At 39.5% G+C, this 23339-nt stretch overlaps 1 protein-coding gene and 1 long non-coding RNA gene across 2 annotated transcripts in view; both read right to left on the reverse strand.

Moving 5' to 3' along the window:
* Window positions 1–23339, reverse strand: part of LOC143371528 (uncharacterized) — a 114228-nt gene that overhangs the window by 1515 nt on the left and 89374 nt on the right. The gene's annotated exons all lie outside the window — the stretch shown is intronic.
* Tna (Zinc finger MIZ domain-containing protein tonalli) overlaps window positions 5013–23339 on the reverse strand; it is a 36465-nt gene continuing 18138 nt past the window's right edge. Inside the window, exons 2-10 of the mRNA XM_076816729.1 lie at window positions 13134–13412; window positions 12699–13022; window positions 11901–12543; window positions 10126–10472; window positions 9758–9943; window positions 9519–9661; window positions 8922–9414; window positions 8564–8797; window positions 5013–8479 (exon numbers count right to left, since the gene is read on the reverse strand). Coding sequence (XP_076672844.1) covers window positions 8342–8479; window positions 8564–8797; window positions 8922–9414; window positions 9519–9661; window positions 9758–9943; window positions 10126–10472; window positions 11901–12543; window positions 12699–13022; window positions 13134–13223 — 2598 coding nt within the window. The 5' untranslated portion in view covers window positions 13224–13412 and the 3' untranslated portion in view covers window positions 5013–8341. The remainder of the gene's footprint in view (window positions 8480–8563; window positions 8798–8921; window positions 9415–9518; window positions 9662–9757; window positions 9944–10125; window positions 10473–11900; window positions 12544–12698; window positions 13023–13133; window positions 13413–23339) is intronic.

The following is a 23339-nucleotide window of genomic DNA, read 5'->3' on the forward strand; positions in this document are numbered from 1 at the left end:
CAATGAATGTGTAACTAATAATGTCAATTGAGAATGTAGTGTAGTTGGTAAGATGATTAACTGCCAATGAAGTATTTTTGTTCGGTGGTGGTCCAAGCCCCTTTTTTTATCTTCGCACTCAAATTTTAAAAAATGTAGGGTAGATGTCCCATTTACTGTCAGTGTCCCTATTACTGCCATTTTATTTATTTCACTTTAAAAAAACGTAACGTATAAAGAATGTATTATAATAATAAGAAGAACAGTCCCAATTTTATGATAAATTCTTTTTTACACTATTCTTTATACGTTGCGTGTTTATTAAGTAAAAGAAATGAAGTGGCAGTAATTGAGACATTTACCCTATGCTTCTCAAATATATTTGTGTTGTATTCAAAATATTTCCATTGAAATATCAATGCTTCCTACAATTTATATCAAGTAACACATCTTGTGCAATACCTTTTGTTCTAAAGTGTAAAAAAATATTTGCAGTTCTTTATATGGCATTACAGGAACGTTATGTATTGATTATAACGGAAATATTGATTAAGTAACAGAATACAGTAAATCCCCGTTATGAGCTCGTTTTTACCTCCCATTGACAGTCCGTGACTATCCCCACCATTTCTTGGAAGCCTGCAGACGAGATTGAGAGAACCGGACAACGCGCGAGAGGAAACGAAAGATTCGACATAGCCACTGGCCGCGTGGAATCATGTCCGCAACTCACTATGAGCCCGCCGCCAGCCCCGTTAGTCGAGCTCATAACGAAGATTTACTGTATTCGTATAAAAAAATTAGCTCCATAACAAAAAACTAACCTAATGGGAACTAACAATCTTACCAGCCATGCCACACTCTCAATTAACGTTAATGGTAACAGTTTAGAAAATAATGCATAGTAAAACTGTAACATTGGGTATCTGATAAATTATTAATCCTCTGTTCCCAAAACCGAGTATCAGTATCTTCAAGATCTTAAGCCTTATAACTGCAAAATTTTATGAGAAATTTCTGTTTGTTAAATGCACTTATCACAAAGCTAAACAACAGTGTCTACATTTTAAAGATCCTTGTTAAAATTATGTAAATATGGTGAATGTTTTTTTATAATTTAGTATTAAAGTATCAAAATATTTTCAATACTATAATCGTTTCGTACGATGCATAATCGTATTATTACTCAGAAACATTGTGCGCTTCAAGTATTGTTATTATTGGTTGGTATTATATACAGGTTGTTATTACTAATATACAGTTTTGAGCATTTCGGTATGTAGTAATTTTTTATAAAACTATTTAAATACATTACACAGCTTAACATAAGGATAAACTGTAAATAGAATTTGGTAAAATGTAATTTAGAGGTAAGACTGTTCAAGGAAAAACATTCATTTCTTACTTATGATTTAAAAGAAATGAGACTCGTAGCAATATAAATGTTCCTACACACATTGGACGCAGATGTTTTCAAAATCATATATTAGTACCAAATTTTATGCCAATGGCCCGATACATTTTTATAGCACGAGAGTACAGAAACGTTGCTTTTATGCTAATGAAGTAATAAATAAAATGTACTAATTTTAGCACATCTTCATAGATTTGTATATTGGTTGCTGTGTTGGTTACAGAAAAAGATCCCCAAAATATAAAATGGTCAAGGTATTGATTAATATTATAAAAGAGAGAATAAAACAAACGGTGCTTAGAAAAATGATATAGTGTAACATTTTTTAAATAACAGAATATACAGGGTGTTCGGCAACAAGTGGTAGAAAATGGAATGGGCGTTCCCATGTGACAAAATAAATCGAAAATCAAGAATAACGAAATCGCGGTGGATATTTTCTTTTCTTATAAATTCAGTTGGGTAATTTGGAAATTCAGAAAATTCTGCAAATTTGTGTGCAAGTAGAGTTCACGTGTAAGCAAACCTATTTTTTGTTGGTGCCATAGTGTAGTTTTAGGGGATGAAATTACCCCTTGAAAAAGTACAGAATTTTCTTTTTCGTGGAATATCTCGAGAACGGTGAGAGATCTTGGAAAGAAGTTTAAATAAAAACTGCGTAAAATTAATTATCCAATTAAGAATTGGTAGTCAGGTTAACTTGAAAAGAATGGATTTTTTGATAATTATTTTTAGGCAGTTTTGTAGATGTAAAAAAACTTGTCTTACGCATGAACTACTCTACTTGCACACAAAGTTGCATAATTTTCTGAATTTCCGGATTGCGTAACATCCGGTGTTAGTTATTAATGTTTAAAATTTCGGGGCAGAAACGCCTGAAGTACGGCAATTCGGCGATCAGAAGGCGCTACAGGCCCGCTGTGCTCCGCTTTTTCTTTTCTTGTCACTCATTCGTTCCTCTGCTATCATCTCCCACACGATATTACTAACAATAAGTAAGTAGAGTCAGGTTGCTAATTACCCATTCGTAACAAATATATTAAGTAGGAAATTATTATGGCTTTTATAACTATTCTGTGACAAAGTGCATTTCACTGGTAATGTACAATTTCATAATTAAAAAATGATGCAAAACAGTAAATATTTTGTTCAGGATATTAGGAGTAGTTTTGTGTTCAATTTGGTAAGATGCGTATACATTTTTTTATTTTCTAGTTCACTGAGTTCCCGTATTTCGAGTGTATTATACAGATTCGTCAGACTCATCTGTCCAGTAGGGGGGGGGGGGGCCTCGGGCGCCTGCTTCCACTTTCAACCGTTCCTGTCCCACACTGCGGTGATACGAACTCCCGTAAGATGATAAGTCTGTTCTACCTATACTTTTCATCGATGATTTGAGGTCCGTTCTATACCTCGTCTGTGATCTAACATTAAATTTAAATTTTTATCAGTCCTTATCATTTTCATGTCGCGTTCAACGTTACCGATTTAAGGTGCAATTTCATGGTGACGCTCGACGCTCGTTTTGAGCGTCAAAACCAGTCACATGATTGGTCCACGGGACTTTGAGCATCGAAACCAATCATGTGACCGACGCTCAACCAACGAACGAGCGAGTCAGAGCAAGTCAGAGTGAACGAGCGTCTAACGGAAAAGCTAAACCTTTAGCAAGGAATTGAGTTACAGCGCTATCAGCGGTAAAAATTAAAACTAACGAAGCTGCCATCTTTTTTACGTTCCGGAATAACGGAAACAATACGATTGTATTTTTGCTTTATGTATAACTGTGATAATTTATGTAGAAATCATGTGCTATGGAGTGTTTGATATTATTCTTGGCACCTACTTTTACATATTTAAAGAGACCTATTCTTTTTAGTGTTACATTTAATACATGCAGGACTAAATACAAAATGTTGCTTCTGCTTCTTCTAGCTATGCATAATACACGTACATACTTTTTGTTTTCTGCTAATAGGATGATGCATTTTTAACTCGTCCGTGTTATGCAGTCTGTGCAATAAATGTACTGAATGCAGTTTCTACAAAACTTAATACTTATTTTAAAAAATTTTGTTACCCAAGCCTAGAATATGGAATAATTGTAATTAAATTTTTTAATCCTGTATATTCTATATTATTTCCACTTACCTTCAAAATATTCAGTGCCTGTGAATTGCTACATGCATGGAAATTTTCAATTTTTTAACAGGAAATCCAACGAACATTAATATATAACGATCATTTCATTTGCATTCTAATTTTAATGGAAGAAGACGAATCCATTTCATTGTAAAATTATGAAAGTTCATTTCTGTACAGCGAGTGATTCAACGGGCCGCTGATGTCAGGGCCGTCCCTGGCGGGGGTGCAAAAGGTGCCCCCGCACCTGAGCGGCAAAAACCCAGGAACGGCCCTGGCTTATGTTGCCGTTTGGGCCCCTGTCCAGAAGGTCCCCCCAGGGCCCCGTCTTCCAAAAAAATTATGTTCTCATCTGTTTAGTGTTTACTATATTCTTTTTTGTTTCCCACAATTTTCAGACCCCACTTGCGTAAATGTATTTGTAATTCTGTTATGTATACAGGGTATCCCAGAACATTTGCCACCTGGGCCATTTTCCTTAAATCCACCACTGATTCTGTGGTTGTTACATACTTTGAATTAATGAAATTAAGTTTGAATAGATTTAGATTCATATTTAAGGCTTTTCAATGTTACAATATAATTTAAAAGGAAAATTGAGGTGTAGTGAAAAAGCATTGCAATTCTTTCATAATTATTCATGAATTATTCATCTCCCATCCATGATTTATGTATATTGTACAAAGATTCTGTTTATATATCACTGCAACGATTTTATCAACGATTAATCAAACCATAGGAAAAATGGTCTAAGAATGACACGAGTGTTCAATATTTTATGCCTTTTTTATTGAATGTTTCTAACTGTTATTGAGAAACAATGTGGTGTCTGTCATACATATTATAAACTGGTCTTTGTGTATTAAAATTTCTTACGTAAATGTAACCAATGATATCAGTGTTGTTTCATAATGCGCACTCTTTATATTATTTCACACAAGTCTGTACTAACTACTTATGGCGACTATGATAAATGTATACATATCGTGGCTTGACTATGTAACATTCGTTACTCATCTACGAAACTTTGATACGATCTGTGAAGAATTTACCAACTGTTTAAAAAAAAGTGAACCTATAAAAGCTTTATCAGTACAAAAACGCTGTAATAAGGAGACAAAGAACATAGCCATTCAGTTTATCGGATTGGGACTTGCAGTTTGGCATTTTCCTTTGTTGAATATGCGCAGAACTCTAATTTACAGAAATGTGTGGCCTTTTCCTTTTTTGCTTACATTGTGGACTCCATTTAGAACTGAGTTCTGTTATTCAATATTTTCAGTTTTGATTTTCTTTGGCAATGTTTCAGATAGTCGAGTCATGATAACACTTATCACGATAATATTTACGAAACTATGTTAAAATAAAAACGTACGAAACATTCGACCGATATTTAAAATTGAAATTTTCCCAAAAATCTGTTTTACAAGTACAATTTGGTCCGTGTCCAGTTTGATGGGTAATTCAAATCCACAAATACCTAAAACGTATGTAGTATTTGAAACTGATACATTCCATCTAAATTACATGGAATTCTCAGTAGACTTTATTAAATAATACTGTGTTTATATGCAATTAATAAGGAAATGAAAATATCGATTATCCGTAAATGCTTATTATTTACTTAAATACTCTGTGCTTTATTTGATCCATTGTATGCGTCGAATTTGCCATAAGTAGGTACAGCTGTGTTATGTTACATGAAAATATTTTATTTTCTCAGTGCAGCTCTTCAGGCCTCGGACAAGACAACACACATAATCTTTGATCATTAAAGTGTTCATTGGCGCACTGTAGGATCAAATCATAGGCCTCCTAACAATAGATAAATAGGTATATAATCATAAAGTTGTAGAGATTTATAATAATCCGAAATGCTATTAAAATAGTACCGAACTTCGATTAAAAACAGATATTAGAAACGCGTAATGCAGTAATTATGGTTTAATTCGTACTATTTGTCAGTAACGTTATTGCCAGGATTTCGTTTGCAAAAGTTGCATTTGTCAGCAGGTATTCGGTATTAAATTCTTCAATTTTGCGAAATGTTTCATACAATTTAACTGTCAAATATTAATCAATAGTAATAACAATAGATTTGGTATTTAGTATCCTTATTTACTGAAAATAATTTTACTTTGTTATTCACATACGCATGTTCGTCACGAGAGAGAACTATATTAATGTATTTGCGTTATCATACCAGATGTTTATAAAGCTCTACAACTTATAAACCAAGACCATGTATCGTGTATTTTTAGGATATTATTAGGTAGGTATAGGTAGACATTGCCTATGTACAATCGCAACAACGTTGCTTATGCCTACTTTCTGGCAATCCTAAGTAAAGCTTACAGTTTGAATAAACTTTTTTTCGATAATTATGTCTTTAATAAGTAAGTAATAATTCTATTAGAAATAACAGTGCAATATCTGAACTGTTAATTTATCCTGCAGCCATTTACATATTACATTTTTTTAGTTTAAAGTATTCTCATACAATGCTTGTATGTTTTGGTTCTGAGACATATTTAAGATAATCATTTTACTATTATAACTGGCCAATAAGTATCTGCCACTTTTCTTATATTATTAATCTATTTATCATATATACAGATAATATACAGTAGTCGCGCTTAATGTAAGTAATGTTGTTTATCCTATTTTCAATAATGTTATAGTAGTTATACGAATAGAAACTTGACCGCATCTAATCATTCAATGTGCACTAGTGTCGCACACTGGAATATAAATACATTTTTATATAAAATTTGTATAATCTACATGAATCACTTTAAGTATATCTTCTCTTTTAATCACAAAAGATATAAATGTAATAACTACTACGCAAGCGGCGGGGCCATAGGCGGTGTCACTCTGGCAGTATATCATACAAATAATTCTAGAATATTTGAATTTTCGATAAACGAGTAATCGGTTTCTTTTTTTTTTTTTTTTAGAATATATGATAATAAATTGTCACATAGAATGTATTCCCCTCGCGCTGATCAAATGTGCATCGTTATCCTCGTATGTTTTACTTTGTTAGCAGATCCTGGAAAATTCTTCCTGTGTACGTTTACTGTGTGCAAAACTTGATTCGTTTATAAAATTTGACGTTTCCTATTTTATTACCATATGTTTCTTTCCTTGGGATCTTAGTTCGATATTAGTTGTCCAACCATTCATCCTTCGCTTTTCAGGAAAGTAATACATAAACAAGTGACTTTTCTCTTCTGTAAGTCCGATTATTAAATTATTTATATCAGAATGTGAAAATAAACTCTATACACGTGAACGGTTTTGATGTATCTTGAGAGGTTTTACGCGTTTAAAAATATTCTGTTATACTGTTCAGACATTTGACATTCTGTTAAATTGTTTAAACTGATATAGAATTTCTGTTGAATTATACCTCTCAGTCGCAGGTTGTTATAATCCTTTTAGCGATACTCATATGCGAAACATTAAAATTCTTAAATCAATAAATCCCCCAACAAACGAATAGAGTTTACTAATAAGACCGAAACATATTGTTGCGTTAACTTAAAAGCTCAGAAGATACACCGTATGAAATATTACTTAGTTTCCAGTGTGAAGCCCGATATGCCCTCGATTATTTTGTTCTTCATCTGTTGTTACTAATCATCTAAAGGAAAGGAACACTATATGCGCTATATCCATCAATAAGCAGGGTGATTCACAACAGATGAACGTCTTATCGATATTCGATTAAAACTTATTTACAAAAGTTTCTGTACAACTTGTAATTCTGTTGTGATGTAGGTCCATCATAGCCTTGAATGCGAGTAGACCGGTATTGAGGTAAAGATCGTATTGCAGGGAGAATTTCAAAGTCGAAGCCTTTGAATTAGCACAGCACATTTTGTCAAGCAAATATTCCAAAATCATAAATCCGTTTAGAACAATGTCTACGTTTCGAAGGTACGCTAAGAATGCTGGTTTTTTTCTAAAATTATTCCAATATTGTGCAGATATTCGGGCTCGGGGCCCTCATTTTCAATATAAAAACTCTATAAATGTGCCATACGATTTGTAAAAATTCATTGACGAAATGTTATCGGCTTGTCTATCAAACGTAATCGTGTTAACTTGTCTCGATCTGTTCTACAAATATTGTCTGCGTAAAAACTTATTTCGGAATGAAGAAATAGATAAATGGCAATGCGTATAAAATATATATGTGTATATATATAAGTTCGCCAATCGTATCGCACATTTGCTGTATCAAACAAATATCCCTCGTAGTATTAATCTGTATGTAAAAAGCTCCCCGTGGAAAAAGATTATTCTACGTTCGGTATTAAAAAATTCGTTTACCTTCATTTGAACACAATTAATATAATTGTGGTACTCAGTGATCAGTTCTGGAACATATGCCCGGCACAATGTTATAACGCATCTCTATTGGAAATAAGGTTCCCAATGTCAAGGACTAAACACAATCCGTGCAATAACATCTTTACAAAGAAGCACGCTATGTGGTGCTCTGTTCCGCTATTAATTAAAAGTCATCGTCTTTAAATCTAGTAATATGCCCTAACTTCGTTAATAGGAATATTATAATTAGAGCTAAGATTGTTTGTACCATTGAATTAGGTGAAAGCACCCACAGTGACCCCAATACGTTTTGAAATCCCTCACTACAAGTATTTTCGACCGATTGGAAATATATTTGTAGTAAGATATGCAAACCTGCCGATCGCTTTTTTCATTTTCTTTTTTTTTTTTCTTAACGTCGGGGTCGCAATTTGATTATTCCTCTAAAAGATGCCCGTTATCTTTTTATTCGAAGAGTGCCAATATGTCGTCGCTCGATGAGGGGTTACCACTGCTAGCGCCGCTGCTAGGAGGTGTATTCAGATCTGGTGGATCTAGGTACGAAAGTAATTCCATTGGATCTACAACATTGTCTGGCAAGAGCTGTAACACAAGGCGTACGATCAATTAGTACCAACGTCCCGATGAAGCCTGACCAACGAGGATATGGGATCTTCAGGTACTCACATTCAATGCTTCTTGACCTGTACCCTCGCCATCTATCACCGCAGCCGGATCGAAATTTAAATCCGATGGTATATCTGTAGTGTCGTTATTTATGTTTGTACTCGTACTACCAGACGTGTTATGATTCCCTGTGGATTCTTGGGACGCAGGAGGAACACTTGGTGGACCACTGTTTCCACCGCCTGGTGTATGAGGTGTATGCGGGGTGTGAGGTGTATGAGGCGTGTGGGGCATCTGCAACGTGGAAGAAACAAATATTATTACACCAAGATATTATGCAATGTTATCCAACGATCGGTATACATTGGATTATTATATAAAACCACAGAATGCTATAAATTCGGCGGTTTTAATTTACCTGGTCGTTAAGCGACTTCTCCATAGCATTCAAAGGATCTAAGGAGTTGACCGATTCGTTTAAGTGTGAAAGAGGCCCTGTTCCGTTGGTGTAATCGTTATTGGTGTTTGCGTTCGTTCCGGAATTAATATCGAAAGATCCTCCGGATGAGTTCCGATGATTGATATTGTTATTTCCGTACGCAGACGGCGTTGTGTTATTCATCATAGAGCCGCTTACAATGCTGCTCATGTCTGGCGGTATGTACGGGCTCATTGCCTGATTCATATCCCAGTTATTCATAGTCGGCATGTTCATACTTCCAGGCGACATTGCCTTGGTCATTCTCTTGCAATCGCTTTCTTCCTCGGATTTAATACCGGCCATGCTCTTCGCAGGCTTCCAGTTCGCGACCGAGTCTATCGTCACCTCCTCCACCTCTGCGGTGTTCAACGTGTTCAAAATGCCCCACATATACTGGTCAACCTCTAAACCTTCCAGCTGCGCAGGTTTCCTATGAAGCATATACGTAACATTGATCTCGCGTACACCGGTCAACAAGCTACTGGCTCGTGCGTTGGCTTGCGATAGCGATTATAAAAGGAATAGGCCACTTACGTGCACACAGGACATCTCCAAGATCCTCTTTCGCAATTTAGCTGTAGATATGACTCCAAATCGAAGCATTGTATGTGTTTACAGTCATGTCCCCTTGCTGGCAGTGTAATACGTTTAAAAGTAATAGGACATTTTAAGGATACCTGTTGTAACGATAAGTAGCACGTTAACGAATCAATTAAAAAAAAAAAGAAACATAAGTGGAACATTTTATGTGGTGTTGGTTAAATGTGCCTTGCCTTAAGTGCTGTTTGCTCTACGACATCTTTCTCCGACTGTATACCATTGTTCGAAATCGTATTACTGAAATTCCGTTTGATCTTGGTTATACAGTGCTCCGCCGTGAGTAGCCTTTTACGTAGCAATCCGTGAAGCACGCTTCGCACGCTTGGTCGGTGGACTAATTGGAGCACGAACAAATGCGACTGTAAACGACAAAACAGAAGTATTGTAATATTAGAATGACCTTTTATCAAATTCGTTATTATCATTCGTGAGAATTAATTTCGTTTTAAGGAGAAGAAACAAAAAAATAGCCGACTACTGGTAACTGTTACTGCGTTTACCACTAGTAGCTACTGCTAATAAGTTTATCGCTGAAACTTACACAACAGCACGCTGATACCGTGATCTGTATCGTGTTTCTTCCTGGTTGACAGACGTCTTTCAGGTATAAGGGTTTATGAGAAGTTTTGTTCTCGCCACGATCGATAACCAGCGGCGTGGCGTTCACGGAGACCTGCACGCTCGCCGGCCAATTCGTGTTCATTTGCCTGTCCTCGTGGTGGAAACATTTCAGCTGCAGTTCCAAGTCGGACCGCCACATCAACGTCTGATGCACCGTAGACTTCAGTTGGAACACATGGTTGCTTACAGCCAAATTATGTTCTAAGCGGAAGGGTGGAAGAATGATGCCATCCCTCACAGGGAATGTTAATCTCAACTCATCGTCCTCTGCGCAATAATAATAAGAGAAGTATTATATTAGCGTCTTCACATTTTAATCGCTTGCAAGGGAAGATCCCCAAGCCTGAGATTCAAAAAGTTATGAAACATTGGGGATATCTAGAGGATATATAGGTATGTATTACGCAATTTTTTGCTCGCTTAATTCCCCTGAAAATCCGGCTGTTTTCTAATTTTGTGTTATCAAACGCGAACTGTAAGAGATAGATAAAAAGTTTTCAGACAAAAGTAAGTCACTTCTTTTAATTAGGACTATATCATTTGGTAACTTGTAGTTCTAGCAATTCGCGACTTAAAACACAAAATCTCACCTCCTTAGAGTGAATTTGGACAGCAAAAAATTTGCGTAATACGTATACAGTGGCGTGCAAAAGTATTCGGCCACCCTCTAAAATCGAATAACTTTTTTAAAATTAATTCTAACACGACTGGAGTTTTTTTTGAGAAGCTAGAAGGATTAGTTTGCTAAGTGACGTGATTCGTGGTTTTGAAAAAAATGCACTTGGTCGGAATAGCAAAAAAAAATAGATAAGATCGCTTTTTTAACTTTTTTTTATGAGCCGAAATATTTTTTATGTAACGAAAATTCAAAAAACGCGTTTGTAGATTTAAGTAAGTTATATACGTGCCTAAAATTTCATAAAAATCGGTTAACATTGCTCTGAGATATAAACGCTTAAATATTGCAGAAGAAGGTCGAAAAAAAATCGCTGATTTCGGGAATTTCGCGATTTTTTACCTTATTCTGCAATATTTAAGCGTTTATAACTCAGAGCAACGTTAACCGATTTTGATGGAATTTTAGGCACGTATATAACTTACTTAAATCTACAAACGGTTTTTTTTTAATTTTCATTACAAGCTCATACAAAAAGTTTAAAAAACGACCTTTTCTATTTTTTTGCTATTCCGACCAAGTGCATTTTTTTTTTCAAACCGACGTCACTATACGTCACTTAGTAAACTAATCCTTCTATCTTCCAAAGAAATAAACTCTAGTCGTTTGGATTAATTTTAAAAAAGTTATGCGATTTTAAAGGGTCGCCGAATACTTTTGCACGCCACTGTATATCCTTTACATATCCCCAAAGTTTCACAACTTTTTGAGTTTCCGGGTTGGGGATCTTCCCTTGTTAGTCGCAGCATATTAGTCACGCGGATTAGAATATAAATCCCCCTCGCCTAGGTCTTACAGAGATGAAAAATCGCTGAAATCCTAGCGAAATGGCAAAGCTACGGTCTAAAACCGCTCTTGATAAAGACAACTAGCCAAAAATCCTTGGCGCTCTACATTCTGCATATCCTCGTCGACTAGCATCGCCCAATCGCTTAAAACCTCTGCGAATCGCCAGCTCCCTCTTGTGCAAGCTTAAAGCGAAGCGCACTCCTATTAGGCAGACGCCGAATAACACTTACTCTGAATGTTAACCGGTGACTTCATCTCGTTGAAGTTGGGTTTGATGTCCGGGTTCGGGCTAATGTAAGGGGGCATACTGGTTGCCGGCGTCAACGGCGGCGTTGGGTTGCCGGGGATGGGGCTGTGCTGGTAATTCAGACTCCCCGCGCCCGTCGTTCTCATCGACGTCACATCCTGCTGATACTGGTTGGTCGCGGCGGCGGCGGCTGCCCCGTACGAGGACGCGCCGCCGGCGTACCCCGTGTTGGGTTGGTGGCCGACGAATTGATTGCCAACCGTGGTGGGCCCCATGCTAACTGGTATACCGTTGCTACCGTAGTACTGGCTAGCCGCCGCCTGGCTGGCGGTGTTGTACGACGGGGCAGTTTGCCTCATAGTGGTAGTCCGTATCATCGTGTTAGGCCCAAAGCCAGCAGCCGAGGGATTCATGGTTTGCATCGGCTGATACTGTGGCTGGAAGCTCGGCCTCGCTGCGCCGGGGTAATTGGTCGGGTACTGCGACGTGGCCATGCCGTTGAAGGCTGGCTGCATCGCTGCCGGGTTAGGGGCCGCGTACGGGCCCTGTTGCCTCTTCTGCGCCATGTGCATCGCGGGGTTCGGGTAAGGCGCTAATCTCCTTGGATAGCCTTGGTGTGGTTGAGCCTGGGGAATGCGAAGGGATTAACGTGAGTTTCTTTGAGTTTCCAGAGAACACGTCGGCGTCCTTTGGGCCTGATACCGAAGACAAAGGTTGGGTAGATCTATACTGAAGGGACAGCAAGAAGAAGAAGGCGGAAGAAGCGTGATACTTAACCTACCTGCATGCTCATCTTGTTCATCTGCATGTTGTTAGGTCCCATCATATTGTTCATGCCCATATTACCCATGTTACTCATGGAGTTCATGGGGGTCATCCCGTTCATACTACTCATACCGTTCATACCTCCCATTGACATAGGATTCATCGAGTTCATGCCATTCATACTGTTCATCGAATTCATGGAATTCATAGAGTGCATTGGGCTCATGGTGCCCATGCTATTGAAATTGCTCATCCCGACTGGCCCCATTCCGGCCATTGGTCCTCTTTGGGCGTACCCTGCGTTGTACGTTTGGTGGGGTATTCCATGTTGACTCTGCATCTGTAATCGAGAGAATCGGGGCCCGTGAAAGTAATTTTCATTCGAGGGGGAGGGTGAGAAAGAGGATGTTGTTGGCGATTTGGATATCGAACGAAACGGACGAGACAGTACCTGACTGAATTGCGAGGGGATGTCTTGGCGGTCCTGCATGGCCACCACGCTGGCAGTGGCGGTGGCCGTAGCGGTGGCAGCTGCCACCATCGCCGCGGCACTAAATGTCGAACCACCACCCCCGTTCTGGGGTGGCACCGTGCTATGATAGCCGGATGATAACACGGGCTGCACCCCAACGCCGATCGCCGCCGTTGTTGATGCTGTTCTTGCTGCCAACTTCGAGAAAAACGACAATGATTGCGCGCCGCACGGTACCTTTCACCGACAACTGGGGTGCTGAAACAAGACGAGGATAAAATTGCATTTTCACGAAGGATCTGTCTTCTGGATCAAGCTACAGGCTACAGTAGTCAGAGGTGTTAAATTTTCCTATGATCGAGTTCTCAGATAATTTATCCCCGGCTGTGTGTAATTGATAATGCTTAAAATTCGACCACGCAATAAATTTATGCGTTTATAATGTTCGCAGCCAAATGGAAAATGAAAGGAAGACTCGGCAGCGATCGCAACAATTTGCTGGCTAGCGTGCGTAACTCGGGACAGTTTCAACGAACGAATTTAGTACCAGGCGAAGAAGCACATCGATGGGAACGCAACATAGATACCGCTCTGTAGGTCAGATTCGTGTCCGAACGGTTCCGTGCGAGTAATCGATTGTATCGCAACGTTCTCTATTTTCTGCGGTGCAGCAATAATATATGACAGTTATTCATGAGTGCTGAATTATTTGAGAAGGTCGCCAGCTTAAATCGCGCACTACGTGGCAACTGCGCCCGGCACCGTGGCTGTAATAGACTATCGATAATATTGACTCTGTAACGCGGCACCATCGAAATTAACTGACTTGCAATTACACTAAAAGCTGCCTGAAAAACTGTTCTCGCTTACTTGGGCAAAAAATTGCAAAGCGAAAGCGGCAAAGGGAACCGGGCACGACTTCAACGTTATCTACGTCAGGGCTAGGTTTGGTCGCCTGAGCTGGCGCATAAAACTCTTATCGCCAATGGCGAGGAAGAAAAACAAAAACAAACCACTGAAAAAGTGGGGAAACAAGGTAGCAGGCGCTCATGTTGAATTGGAATTACTGACCAGCAGGATGAGAGAAGTGAAACCTTAAGAAAGTGTTCAGCAAGAAATAAACTAGCCAGAACAGGGATCATTTGGTTCATAGGAGCAGAGAATTAAAGTACATTGCGCGTAGAACGAAGAAGTAGAAAACGATTCCCTTTGTCGTGCCCTTTCATCGATGTATCCAGGTCTGAATACTGTTCTCGTTCGGGGCTATCGAATGGTAGCCTCGCCTCTGTCCCCGCACGAAGTGCGTGCGTGCGCGCGAGAGAGGCTACCCCCAAAAGACCGAAAGACTGAGAGCGAACCCTGCGCGCACCGTTCGTATTCCCAGCTGGCCAAGGCCCCTATTGGTTTTCTGTGGGAAATGCACGTGCTCGCTATTCACACACCGTGCTGCGCTTATAATACCGTTCTGCTACAAACACCGCTTGCCGGTGGAATCGCGTCCGGGAACCGACGCGCTATGGCCGATCATTTTCGACTCGTCAGACGTTCGCGTGGAAGTTTCAATGGGGTGCCGACTCCTCGACCCTTGCTCCGCAAACGGGGATATAGCGCTAGCTCGAGAGGAGGATCAACAAGCTTGCCCAATTCGTTTCCCAACGGACTGATTTCTTTAGCCACTTTCTCTTAACCCTTTCACTTTCGACTAAGTTCCGCCCGCCAACCCCCTCCAGGCAGTGAGTAGAATCTTTGACTTAGAGATGGTTGTTCATTTGAAGGACTTTTGACTTTAGAGAAATTCCTAGGGAGGTGGATAAACGGAGCTATTTGTTTAAAACTTTTAGTTCTGATCGACGCTCACGGTGGTATCGCTTAGGTGGCTGGTTTCTCCTGTGCTTTTACACTACTTGATTTAGTACTTATGCTACTTCGTAGTCAGTAGTACTACTTATAGTAGTGATATTATTTTGCTATGAAAATTTTTTATCTTTAGAGGGTAATCAGTGTTTAATTAAGATGAAAGTAACTTGGGAGTTATACAGGGTGTGATTCTACATGAAGGGGCAAGTAGAATATATAAAACATTTTATTGGGACACCGTTTTCAAGAAAAATGACCAACTGTTTGAGAGACACACATATATCTGATTAAAAATTGGCAGAATGTAGCAACAAATAGCTGCAGAGGAAAAGAATCACTGTGGAAAGATAAGTCGAAATTGCAGGATACCTTTTTTTCAAATCGAGTCATTTTCGAGAAAATTTATTTAATTCCCTTATCAGTAGAGTGCACGCATTCGGGCGGGTACTTTAAACTCTATTTTATAGTTGGAAAAATTATTATACAATTGTGACTTATCTTTCGACAAAGATTCATTTCAACTTGGCAGTTGCACCATATTAAATTAAAATACAAGTCAGAATGAATTTTCTAAAAAAATGAAGTCTCGGTTTTCTCCAACGTTCAGGGGCGGCTTTAGCATACTTGGTACCCCGGGCAAGATTATCATGGCGACCCTCCAAGGGCACGAAAATCAATTAGCAGAACGGATATAAATGAATAAACGCATACAGTGGCGCCCCTACAGATTTAGGCGCCCCGGGCGGTCGCCCTGCCTGCCCCCCCTTAAAGCCGGCCCTGCCAACGTTGTGTGCAAAACATGGGAAGAATATCGCAAAGGCGAAGCAGTTGTAAAGGAATCAAAGTTAGAAGCACCGATGAGACTCGAGGGGAAATTACTGAGAAACGTGAAAGAAGTTACGGACAAGGGTATACGATGACCATTGTTCTGCGTAATGTTCGGAACTCGGGGAACCGCGTGAAAGAGTGCACCGCGTGTATCGTAGCGTATCCTTCGCGATATCGCATTACCACGTGCACGAGCAGGTCCTGTTGCGCGTGCTCGTGGAAATTCTATAAAACGGCAGAGAATCTTTGTTTACAGGCAGACATATCGGTGCCCTTTAATTTCATCGCTTAAAGTGCTCCGATCCGCCGTAGTTTTCACCGGATGGTAATTTAAACGGATAGTGTTTCTTTCGCGCGCGCTTTCCAGAGCGCGTGGCGCCCTCTACGAGGTTCTCTCCTTGGTCCGTTGTACCTGAACACCTTGCTTATGGAATTATAAACGATATAATAATATCGTTTGGTATGAACAAGGCTTTTTATTCGAATAAAAAAGAATTATTTAAATTCTCAAACTAATTAAGCATCGGTTTTACTACGATCGCTAAACAAACTTAAGATTGAACATTGTAAGGAATTTCTTGCGCACGTGTCCGAGTATTTTTGATGACAAATTTGCCACGGTCGCGTAGAAGAAACCCGTTGACAAACGAAGGACGGACCGGACGTCCTCGATTTTTAGAACTAGAAAAGGAAAACGAAAGAAAGACAGATATAAAGATCTCGTTCATCATTTGCTAAATAATTTTTTCACGCCTGCTTGACTCTAGAGGTTTTCAAAGTCAATGGAAGAGGGGCGCGCTTGCTCTCGTCGTCAGAGCGAAGGAGAGCCTTCTCCGCGCGTGGTGCCCTCTAGGGTTTGTCGGTTTTTAAAAACTGGTTTTTATTTATAAGTTTGTAAAATTCGAAAACCGGGTTTTAAATTTAAAAAAAAAAACGGTTTATATATTAGAATTAATATGCAGAGATGAATTAATTATTTAATTAGAAACGTTAACATTTTTACTTGAAACTCGCCTCGGACACAAGCCTATTGTAGTATGTAACAGTTTACTCATTACTGTAAAACTGTATTCATGAGTTCATATTTTCTGAAGAGAAATACTAAATGGAATAAAGATTTATAATTTAGTACCACTGTAATAAAATTATATTTTGTGCGGATTTTAGTTTTTTTATTCTGTTATATTTTTGTAGATCCATAAATATTAAATGAACTAAAAAATTGTACGGATTTTAGTTAATTTAATTTTTATTTATTTATTTGGTTTTGTATAGATACAGTATATTTTATTCTGTTATATTTTTGTAATTCCATAAATATTAAGGAAACTGAACATTTTTAAAATAAGTACAAATATTTATTTACTATTTTAATTATATATTTTTTGTGAAAATTCGAAAACCGGTTCAACCGGTTTTTTGGGAATAGTGGAATTCGAAAACCGGTTTTTTCAAAAGTCGGTTTTTGTATAAACCCTAGTGTCCTCGAGACGCGATTATGGCGCATCGACAAAAACAAATTTCGAATAATAGCCTCTCGCTCGATTTCAATACGCCGGCGGTAGAGGAACACGTCGTCCACCCATATCGTCGCTTGTACACACACGTCTGCAGGCGCGTGTGCGTCAGCATATAGGGTGTTCGTAAACGGATCCACTGGACGACATTGTCGGAGCTGCCGACACGAAAAACTCTTAATGCCATGTTCGAAATAATCGCCTCAGTTCATTATAACATTTTCGACTTGAAATATATATGCTCCAACCGCCGTAAACACTGTAAAAAATAAATGTATTCTAGCCTTTTATTTTAATGATAATTCTGGCCGACTTCTATTCATTGTTATTATATAGTAAACAGTACGACACTAATTACCATGGAATATTTTGCTGCAAGATTCTGACAAACAGATTCTCTTTCTTGCTTACAGGAACGAGTTATATTTTTCTTAAACCGATACGTTAAAAATGGCAATATGTGCCAGGTGACGACAACAATGTATCCGGTGACTGAAAAAAAATTCATTTACCATACACTACTACGAAACTTTGCAGAGATGTAGCTCAAGGGATGCTAATACTCTAACTATTTTTTGATTCGGCACTAAAACGGTCCTAAGGGTGAAAACAACCCCTCAAAACGATTCTAAGTTTTCATATAATCGTGAATATCTGCGAAACCGTAAAAGATATCGAAAAAAGGTTCAATTAAAAGTTGTATGACTTTCGATATTCTACAATACGGTGATAAAGAATTGTCGCCAAAAAGTGTGGTAGAGATAAATTTTGAAAAAAATAATGTTTTTCGAAAATTCTTTACTGCCGCTTTATAGGGCATAAAAACCTACAGAACTTTGAATTCAACTTCTTTTTTATATCTTCTACAGTTTCGTAGATATTCACGATAAACTACAGAACTTACCATTTTTTCAAGGGGGTGTTTTCACCCATAGCTACATTTCCGCGAACTTTCCGCTTCTTTGAATTTCCGAGTTGCCGAACTTCCCTTGTCAGTATCCTACTATCGCCTGCGATTCAACATAGATGGCGTCCGCGCAGTCGAGCATAATTAACCTCGTCGCAAAACAACCGCAGCGGACTTCCCTAAAAATAATTCCTTCGCGCGGGACGATAAACAAGCGCGCCGCGATCACGAATAATTCACGTATTATATTTCCGAGACACCCCGTACATATGTATGTATACACGTAACGTACTTACGGTCAGATATAGTACGTACAGGGAGCATTTCGAAGGCTGACGTCATCCGCAGTCCCACCCCCTTTAAATTCGTGCTGAATACAACTTTGGGAGTAAAAGAGAGGGGGGGCTGGAGTAGAACGAGAGAGAGAGAGAGAGAGAGAGAGAGGCGGAATGAGTGAGAAGGGAAAGAGCGAGCGAGAGAAAGAAGGACGGAGGAGACCCGCCAAACCTATATATGCCTTTTCCCTTCGATCGTCTCTGTTCTCCCTTATTCTGACCGTATATTCCGTCTCCCCTTCCTATCTTTCCCCTTTGGAGCAGCGTCTGGGGGGGGAGAGGGGGGCGGGGTGGGGCCCCTTCTGCAAAGCCCGCAACGGGTTTCTATTCTCGGATGTCAATATTTCGTCAACTAGAGCCCACTCGGCACGCAACAAAAGCCCCTACACACAGCTTGCGCGGCTGGCGTGAGAGAAAGAAAGGAAGAAAGGCCCGTCAGCGTCCGTGATTCGTTCGATGGCGCGTTTAGAAGAGGATGCAACCGGTGAGAGAGTCGAGCCCGTCTACGGGTGCGAACGCGACGCCTGCCGGGAACCTGAATAATACGAAGCGCATTAAACCGCCGTTTATTAACGCGCCCGAGAGGCGACGCAAAATTCCCTCCGCCGATTCCACCGAAACAGTCAATTACCCCCCGCCGGGGGACAATTCCATTCTTGTTTTTAATATCGCTTTAGTCTGTGAATTACAACGAGTTTGACGATAATGTTGTCTCGAGAGTAAATAAGTGCTTTTATTAACGTTATTAATGTAGGGTTTTGTTAAGGGATTAAAGATTTCTCGATTCTGTAAAGAGTCGTTAATCCGGGGTGGCCGTGTTCGAATATACGACATTAGCTTGCAATGACAGTGGTGTCGGTAGTACAGTGTTCTTTTAAGAAAATGTAACCGTAAGTGGGTCAATGTCGCAGACAGAGACGCCCAAGTATTCGGAAGAATAAAGATTCGACACGCAGCGGGAGTGGGGAAAATTGGCTTCTACAAAAAATAATTCAAGAATGACCTAATTCATAAGGGCGAGGGGAATTTTTTCACACAACTAAATGGTGTTATTAATAGTGTATTTAAAATTTAATAACTATTTCACCCAAAAATTACATTGTGATCTTGAAAATAATTAAGCAGCAGATCGAAGAATTTCCATAGACACCAAAATATTAGGTGCTTCAAAGTAGGGATTGCAAACCGGTAAATCGGTTTGAATTTTTTTTTCACTGATAACGTAGTAGATATCGACGGAATTATGCGCTACAAATCGTAAATCGATTTACCGGTAAATCGCGAGAAATACATAATTTATCGAATTACCGGTAAAAATTTGGCGAATTACCGGTAAAAATTGTATGTATAACAATGTAGCGCATATATGTAGCGAATAAATTCGTCGATATCTACTACGTTATCAGTGAAAAAAAAACTTCAAACCGATTTGCCGGTTTGCAATGCCAACTTCAAAGAAATCGTTATATTTTACAAATAATTTGTTGTACTATCTCCCTCGCTTACGTACAAAGCCATCGATGATTGTTTTGAAGTGACGTATTCTCGGAGACCAGCCTAAAGGCTATTTCCCCATCTACAGAAACCGAGGAGGCGACTAATGGCTGCCGATGGCGTGTCGAGGCGGAGGCGAATAATATCGAGCGAGGAATCCTTGTACGAGATAAAATGGGCCTCTCACGGTCGTTGGCGCGTCGACATATAATAGCCGCGTTTTCCTCGCTTGGTGCGCCGTGAACTCGTATATGAACCTCGGTTTAACAAATCCAGTTTCGATCGTTGCCACCATTCTCGTGCACGCACCTTTGTGTACATTTCCAGGCGTATACAAAATAGTCGCACCGGCAAACAATCGTCGTGTGAGCGAGCCAAATTTGGAGTGTAAAGCCTCTTAAAGGAATGTAAAAGCTAAATCAGAGCAAGGTTCAAATAATGTCTGTAAGAAGAAGAGGAAGTATCTTCTGTTATTAAATTTCCCACTAAAACTGATTCAGATTACATCTTTTCTTGTCTTCTAAAAATTCCCTATCTCATTTAGAAACCAATTTTTGTGGTACATTTTCGTGTTCCATGGAGTACCTAATTAAGAATTATGCGGCATTAAATTTTGCCAAGATTAAATGTTGACTATCCTTCGTATTTAAAGCGCCACTTTTAAATGTAATGTAGTACACGAACGCCTACTCTAGATTAGTAAAGCGGATTCAATTGGATTTTAATGAAAGACATACGCTGACACCGGATTAACCGGTTTCGAAACCGTATATCACCAATTTAATGTAAACGTGTCAATAAATGTTACATTTCACTCAGGGTTTATTGGCCAATTTATATTTTACACGTCACTACGCAAATTGAACGTTGGGAGCACTACGTACTAGCGAGAGCAAATAGAAATTATTTCGTGTGCACTGCAGTGTTATGCTTGAATACTATAGCGTGATTGTTTGTCATTGACTTTCAATATGCTTTGACTACACGTCAACAACTCTTCACAAGAAGAGTGCATAATTTTGGGATTATAATTTTGACTGAAAATTTGCGCTTAGTGTGCATCGTGTACAGTAGTATATTAAACTTATAGGGAATGCTGCTAAAAATTTCCCGAGAAGATACAGTTCAGAGTTATATTTTCCAAAAAGTCCACAGGTGCCTATATGTGACGTCAGGACGACCTGGACTACCATCCAAACTGCCTTAGAATTTCGTGGCGTGCACTAAAGTAGCTACGCGCACAATTTCAACAAAATTTGTGACTCCAACTTTCTACACGAGACTCCTGAAAACCCAGCCCCCCACCTCTGCCACACAACTGCAATATCTACTCTAAAGGCGTATAGAATCGGTTAAAAATGACTCGCGTTATCAACGCCTTCACAAAGCTTAAGCAGGCTAATAGAGCGAGCACAAACGATCACCGATACTAAAGCAGGGAACAGCAACGCAGTCGAGTGCACCGAAATGGGCCTTATTGCGTTAAGCCAGCGCGGACCAGTTGCCCGGAGTTACACGTAGCCCTGTTGAACCGGTCTAAACGCACCTTTAAGGGGAGTGACAAAGAGACGCGAGCGTGTGGGAGTAAGCAGGACAAAAACGAAACCGCCGGATGCCGATCGCAACACTTCGCTAAAATCAGGACAGCGAAGAGAAGGAGGATGGGAACGAGGATTCGAGAGAGTCCCCAGCCCCGAGACGCCGAGCCTGCGACACGTAAACAAGAGCGTGTGTCCGAGGCCGAGTCGCCGAGAGAATCGTGGGAGGAATTCCTTCTTTTTTCCCCTCGGCTTAGGAGAGGACAAGGCGAGATATGGGGACAAGCACATAGAGAGAGAGAGAGGGGGGGGAGAAAGAGAGGGGGGAGAGGGAGAGACAGCGAGGGGGGGAGGTTTCATCTCTGCTGCATTGCGTCGTTATTTTCGGTACGAATGGAGAAGACAAAAATGTTTTCGCCTCCTGTTCCGCGGAAAGCCTGAAAATTCTTGATCGCAATTTTATTCCTCGACCATTTTGTCTGGTCGATATTGGGAACGGAACCATAAGTGGAATGGAATTTTAATCGACAGGACTTCGTTTTGGGGAAGATTGATTTTTATGCATAGGATTGAATTCGTTTACCTTTCAAGTGTCGAGTAATAGTATTATCGATAGAGTACGTCTTAATAATTACAGTTGTTTCCGGTTAACTTGATAAATTGATCTCGGTTAGGTTGATACAAAACCATCTTTTAGGGTGACCGGTTCTAGAGAATACAGAACGGGAAGAAACAAAGACAACGCTAGCCATTTTGAAGTGAAAATGTCAAGTGCTGCATTTTTCATAAATTTTCACGAAAGTGAGACTAATTCCTTGTATTCTCCCGATTAAAAGCTACTATGTGCCATTTAAATTGGACTACAATTAACGAAATTATATTGGAATTAATTTGCAGAATTTAAAGCTATCTTTGTTAAAAGTAGTCCAATTGGGAGACTGTCAAAAAAACATTGGTGTAACGTCCGTACTGATATGATAAGAAATAAAGAACTTGACTTTTTGTAAAATTGATGACACATCGCCCGAGCGGCCCTATGTGGCACACGTGCGACTGACGTCGCGTCGGTGCTCGGCGAAGAGATAAAAAGACGCTTGCGTCGTGCCAAGGTCACTCGAGCATTTAATTCACAAAATCGAATTCTTTATTTTTCATCCTATCGGTATGAAAGTGTCAGCAATGGATTCCTGGCATTCTCCCGAACAAGAGACACAAAATACCGCGTAAATCGGACTATTTTTAACGAAGTTGACTTCAAATTCTGCCAATTAATTTTGTGCAATTTTGCTAATTATAGCTCGAATTATGTCGTGTTTGGAATCATTTTCATCGGGAAAACGCAAGGAATCGATTGGTGCCACTTTCGCGAAGATCCGATGAGAAATGCGGAACTTGACAGCACTTTATAATGACTAGCGTTAACTTTGTTTTTTTAGCTCTGAGAGCCATAAACTCAGTGAAGCATGAAATTGGAGGTATGAAATTCGTCTACCTCCCTGAATAAAAGATATTCTCCAGACCCTGGGATTATCAATTTAACCGGGAACAACTGTACTTCGTTCAAGTTTCGGTGGAAGTCGAGTTTGTCTAGCTGGTAGAAATCGAAATAGAAAGCAAGACAACGAGCGAGTTACATAAAAATCAAGGCTGTATCGAGGAGGAAACCGAAGTACCAGGTGGGTCTTGAGTCTTGACACATGCCTGTTACT

The sequence above is a fragment of the Andrena cerasifolii genome, chromosome 7, assembly GCF_050908995.1.
Source record: "Andrena cerasifolii isolate SP2316 chromosome 7, iyAndCera1_principal, whole genome shotgun sequence".
Classification (NCBI taxonomy): Eukaryota; Metazoa; Arthropoda; class Insecta; order Hymenoptera; family Andrenidae; genus Andrena; species Andrena cerasifolii.